The 6,000-nt window shown below is 40.4% G+C and overlaps 1 protein-coding gene across 18 annotated transcripts in view; it reads left to right on the forward strand.

Annotated features, from left to right (window-relative positions):
- Positions 1-5,415, forward strand: part of LIMCH1 (LIM and calponin homology domains 1) — a 177,423-nt gene extending 172,008 nt beyond the window's left edge. For all 18 annotated transcript variants that reach the window (XM_066995787.1, XM_066995794.1, XM_066995797.1 and 15 more), the window contains 3 exons: positions 951-1,059; positions 2,026-2,128; positions 4,688-5,415. In XM_066995787.1, coding sequence (XP_066851888.1) covers positions 951-1,059; positions 2,026-2,128; positions 4,688-4,713 — 238 coding nt within the window. In that variant the 3' untranslated portion in view covers positions 4,714-5,415. The remainder of the gene's footprint in view (positions 1-950; positions 1,060-2,025; positions 2,129-4,687) is intronic.
- The last annotated feature ends 585 nt before the right edge of the window (positions 5,416-6,000 follow it).

Consider the following 6,000-nt stretch of genomic DNA (forward strand, 5'->3'; position numbering starts at 1 on the left):
TTCATCTCACTAGATGAGCATCACTTCTTACAGGCTGGCAGACAGGTGAGAAGGGAAGAGCATGAAGCACGTATAAATGTACACCTGCACTGCCATTAAAAACATTATGAAAAAGAGTATCTGGGGCCCAGCTGTCATCAAACAGCTGATTTATTAGAAATGTCTAGACAGGACTGAATCTTAAGGTGAGAGCTGAAATATTTTTGCATTACAGATGAAGATCTGATTTCAGCTTTAATCTAAACTAGCTGGAGTATAACAGGCATGTATCTGTAGCAACACAGACTAAACTGAGTTAGTAAGTGCCTGATTCCTGGTCTGTGCTACTGCAGTTATGTTGCTGCTTGAACTTTGCCAGCTCATTTGGGTGTAAGAGCAGCATTCCTGCCTCCTGACCTGCAGTAAGCAAACCCATGTGCAAACAAATAGAGAAAATTCCAGACTGAGAATCTGAGTCAGGTAATGTATGTGAGTATCTGCTCTGATTGCTGTGTCATTGACTGGGTCCCGGTCATCCACAGGCATGATTCCCATCCGTCTGGGCCTCTGCTAAAAGGCTTGCATCTCCCTCAGTGTAGCACAGCAGACTGGCAGGGAAATGGGTCCGAGCTCCTGTGCATTCAAGCATTTGAACTCCTCTGCTAGGTTGGCAGATGTGCATCTGTGTGGCAGGTGTGCAGGCTGATTCAGCAAAAGCCTGTTTTAGCCCCAAGGTTCAATCAGAAACAATCCTTGTTTCAGACAAAGTTTTGAGACATACATGTCTTCTGTTAAACTGTCTTTGCAAGTAGAAAATGCCCTAATGGTTGAAGGGCCAATGTGCATTTCTGTTGTGAACCCCCCCCCAGCGCTCCCTTCTCCCATCATTTCTCTCCCCCCTAAACCTGTGCAAATATTTGTTTGTGTTTTAGTTGCTGTTCTTTTTTCTTAAAGCAATGTTTGTCTCCTAGGTCCGTCAGTGGAAAGAAGCTTTGTTCCACCTGTGGGCTTCCTCTTGGAAAGGGAGCTGCCATGATTATTGAAACACTTGGTCTTTATTTCCATATTCAGTGCTTCCGGGTATGTCTCTTATTGTGTCCACCTGCAGAAAAACTCAAGTCGTCATCCAGTGTGAGGAGAGAGTGTATTAAGGTCTATAGATGTGGCACCGGAAATGAGAGGACCAGGGATTTGCATGCTTATTATGTTTGTGGATAAGTGGAAGTAATGCTGCTAAAGAGTCTGTTGTCAGACATGTTAGCTGGACTAAAATCTGTAACTTAGCAAGTAAACTTAGCTTCCTGACTTATAGAGGGAGGAATCATGTAACTTTCCAGTTGTACTTGTTGTTTTCTAAATATAAAATTAGATATTTTGTGATTTTTTTTTCAAAAACCTGGTCAGTGCGTAAGCTCTCTGACCCATGGCTGGAAAGCTTCGACTATGGAATGTCATCCAAAAATATTGCATGATTTTATGTTCTGAAGATTTTCTCAGCATTTCTGTCTATATTCTGGCTTTCACCAGAGTTGTTAACAGAAACACTTTGTGTCTGTTCTTGAGTGCCTCAGGAAATGACTCAAGGCGGTGTTATCTAGAGAGCTCAGAAAGTGTCCATTTGCATTATCTAAATACTAGTTGGTATTAGGTGTTTATGTAGCTTTTTTTTTTTTGACATTTACTCAAACTAAACCTCTGGCCTCTATAAGATTTGTCCTGCACAAACAGGCTGGCTCTAGAGTGCAACATCAAAATCAAGTGTCTCTTAAAACCACTTAAACTTTACTTATATAGGAGTGTTGACTGCTGAAATCCAGTCCTGAATGCTGTTGGCTCTAAAAAAAAAAAACAAAAAACAAAAACAAAAACAAAAAAAAAAACACTGTTACTGATATGCAGTGCTCCACTAGATTATGGGCTGGGTTCGGGGGGGTTATTTTTTCTCACTGTTCCAAAATCTATTGAAACAAAAGTGAAAATTTTGGGAGAGCTGTGACAGATACTGGGGCATGACCTGTCATACGTTCTCTGTGCTTCAATTGACAGTGTGGCATTTGCAAGGGACAGCTGGGAGATGCAGCAAGTGGAACGGATGTCAGGATTAGAAATGGTCTTCTTAACTGCAACGATTGTTACATCCGATCCAGAAGTAAGTACCAAATCCTGTCCTAAGGTGGATGCGTATTTTTGTCTGATTTCGTGGTGAACTCTAACAGTACTGTTACCATCCTTTTAACTGACGGGCTCTTCTCCCCCAAGAAAAAATGTTATGGCCAAACGTCTTTGCAACTTAGGCATAGCTTTGCTATAGAAAGGGATGCCTTCCCATCTCATTTTAGTCATTCTCTTGTATCAAAAAGACTTCCAAGCTCATTAAATCTTGCCCAAAGGATCTCTGTTCAGCAATACTAGGCTATAAGGCAGTTCCTCTGCATAAATATAAACTTCTACATTGTGTACACACATTGCATGTCCTGAAGGCTTGAATCTGTTACCTTGTGTGAGTCAGTATAGCTACCTCCACTAGGTCTAGGACCCTGGGCCTTATTTTGAGAAGTTCCTTTTTTTTTTTTTTTTTATGTTTCCAGGCATCTATTTGCAGAGAAAAGGATCAAGGAAAATATTGGGAGCTTACTGTAACTTACCACAACGAATCCTTGTTCTGGGATCCTCACACATGTGCTAATGTGTTGCTTGCTACGAGTTTTGAAAAATGAGCCAGACAATTGCATGTCAAAGAAATCTCAACGCATTTTTTCTGCCCTAAAGTAGATCACTTGAAAATCCTTTCTAGTGCTGGATTTCTATGACTGATACCAAATTGCTAGAGCATTTCAGAAGGCACAGGAGAAATCCATGGGAGTAATCATTGCCTTCTTGTCACATGCTACTGTTCAGTATACTCACTGTCTACAGCTGTAACTGATGGGTAGGGGTATAGAGCACTTTTCTCTTGCTATTTCTCCTCCTTTCCCTCAAAAGCAATAGAAATCCAGGAGTAGGAAATAGGAGTAGGATACCTCCCCACCTTTGCTAGTAGAACAGATTTTTTTTCCTCTATTTCAGGTCAGAGATATTTACCCATCAGCAGAGCTAGAGGGTGCTGTTGTATAACTATTTCTGTGGTGATTTTTTTTTTTTTTAAATTCTGGTAAGAAATGCTAGCAACTTGTTGTATTAATTATTTAACCTAACACGTTCAGAAATAGATTATCCTCTTCAGGCTTGATACCATAAAACTGCCTTGTGTGGCTGAAGTCCTGAGTTTTATAATGCACATTTGGACATCTATCTTTATACAAAAAAGAAGAGAAGGTGATAAAAGTCATATTTTTCTTTTTTTTTTTTTCTTTTCCTTTTAATCCTTTTTGCTTAAACAAGAATTGAGGTTCCTTAAGGACAGATGAAGGCTCAGTAAAACTATATATCAGTCTATGCGCTGTAGGCTGCATCTTCTGTCACCGTAGTGCTAGAAAATGCAGTAGAGAACTGTGTGCAGTGTTTTGTGCTGTAAGGTTTTGCATTTGTGCATATCAAGCACAATGGGAACTGTGTTGATGACTGTGGGAATAGGTTTTGTGGAAATGTATGGTTCCTGAATAATAATAATGGGAAGGGTTTGTCTTTTTCCTACAAATTGCCTCTTTCTGCTGTGTCCACTCCTCATGCAAAATCTCAAGATATGGGTCACATAAATTTAAATTACGCCAGTTCTTTTTGACAATTTCAAAACGACTTTGAAATTTTGATGTCATGAAACTGCAAACAGGGTTAGTCACTCATTTTTAACTAAAATCCGATCGACTCCACATCTGAACTGAAGAACAAAGGGGCACAATACTAGCGTTTTGCCTTTCAGTTCCGGGAAGTCTGATGCTAAATATAAAGTCAGTTGCCTGATTACACAGCTCTTCCCTACCTCCACCCTTGCCTATGTCTGAATACCTACACAGCAGCGCACACAACTGACGTTCTCTGACAAACGCAGGATTAATCAGTATTGCGTTAAGATGCTTATGGACACATCTCAGTGAAACATTTTGGCTGCCAGAAACTTGTTTATTTGAAACTGTGGGGGATTTTGTTTCAAACTCAACTACCAAAAACCTTAAGGGAGAAACACATTAAAGATTAGGTAGTAGTCCAGAGTATGTTTCTACTTTTAAATAAAAGTGGACGGGATTTTATTAGTAGGTTATTTCTCGACAACGAAATCTCACAATCCTAGTTACTGAAGGGAGCTCACTATTCAGTGCCAAACGTGCAAAGAGTTACAGATTTGTGAATGTTGAAATCAAAGGCAAGCAGTAAATTCAAGAGACTCCCTGTATGGCCAAATAACACAAGGGCTCTGTATTACCACGTAACACAAACCAGGCACAGCTGAAGATGACTCATTAGTCCTCTGCTTTGCTGTTTTGCCACTGCAGAGCCTAATAATAAGTATACCCACAAGTACTTTCTGAGTAAATGAAATAAAAGTGCATGCACAACGCAAGCGGCACGAAACCCTTCTTTGCAGTTAGTGCCCCAACTCTGCAGGAAGGAGGAGAAGCAGGGCACCAGTGACACGTATTTCCAGATGTTTTTTTTTTTTAAATGATAGAGCTCATATCAGGAAAATCCTACGTACTCCATTGTTTCAGGAGGAATGTTTGTTAAAATTTGTAAACTAATGACTGAATTTTGTTTGTTTGTTTGTTTCCAGCTGCTGGACAGCCAACTACATTGTGACATGACTTTCGGTCCTAATTACTTTGAAGAAGGAACTCTCTTCTCATATGTATCGGCTGCCTCCAGACAATCGTTTGTAAGAGCTTGAATCATGGACATCGTGGCCCTCATCTCATTTTGAAAAACTCATAAAAGCGCTGCACCTGCTCCTTTAAAATGCAATATATTGTTTTGCCCTTTCTTAAGAAATTTGCAACACATGTATGACCATATTTGGTAAGGCAAAGCCTAAGTACTATAAAAAAAAATCCCACCTTTCCAGGTATGTTTATGATTTTCAGTCTGTTACTTTGTTCTCCTGAAAGTAATAAGGAAATAAACATGCAATAAAGCTGTTTTGTGTTAATATTTCTAGGAATTAAAATTTTGAGTTTACAGAACCTTTATAGAATATGCCAAGTTGAGATGAGAAGTAATTTTAAGATAGTATCTAATCAGTGCATTTGAAACACTAAGCATCACAGCACATGACTTCTCTGTTATAACTGAAGCTATAACTTTTTTTATACAGAGACTAGTTTGATAATACATCCTGTAATTCTGAAACATTTTGTGTTTATATTACCTTCAGTGGAGGGTAGGAGTTATACAAATAAATTATTGCACCTTTAGCGATAGGATTTTTTGTTTGTGTACCTCAAGTAATGTTCATGACTATAGCTTAATATTCTCTCAAATAAAGATTTCTTCATTAAGCCTAAAGACTGTATACCGTTAACGACTGCAAGATTCCCGTCAGGAGCAATCCTTCTTTCTAAGTTCAGAAGCCAATGTTGTTATTGAATTTGGTGAAAGGGTGTTGTGGGGGAGAGGCAGCGGAGTGGGTGGGCACAACTGAACTGCGAGCCTGCGAGCTGCAGTGTGATGGTTACGGTGAAGCTGTTCTGTCTGGCGTGGTGCTTTCCCACTGACGGTCTGAGTTGTTGGGAGATCTGCTCTTTCACTTGCAATCATTACGTTTGGTTGAAGTCTCATGGGGAGAAATATGTGCGGTTTGGGTCCCCTCCAGAATCATCACACGAGTTCAGGAATGAATTATGCAGCCGTGAACCTGTGTTCCTCCAGACGTCCACCCCAACAAGATAAGCAAAGCCTGTGAGCCTGGAAGGGAGGCAGGGAGGAGGCTGATGGCAGTAGGCAAAAGCTTCCCCCTGTGTGGGCACTTTTCCTTTATGCCTTGTGGTTAAGCCTGTGCTCCTCACTGAAGTGTTCCAGCAGCTTGTGGAAGCAACAGCCAGAGCTGTGTGAGTTTATCAGAACACACAGACCGGTTTAGGGGACGCGTCA

This window comes from Anser cygnoides, chromosome 4 (genome assembly GCF_040182565.1).
Source record: "Anser cygnoides isolate HZ-2024a breed goose chromosome 4, Taihu_goose_T2T_genome, whole genome shotgun sequence".
Classification (NCBI taxonomy): domain Eukaryota; kingdom Metazoa; phylum Chordata; class Aves; order Anseriformes; family Anatidae; genus Anser; species Anser cygnoides.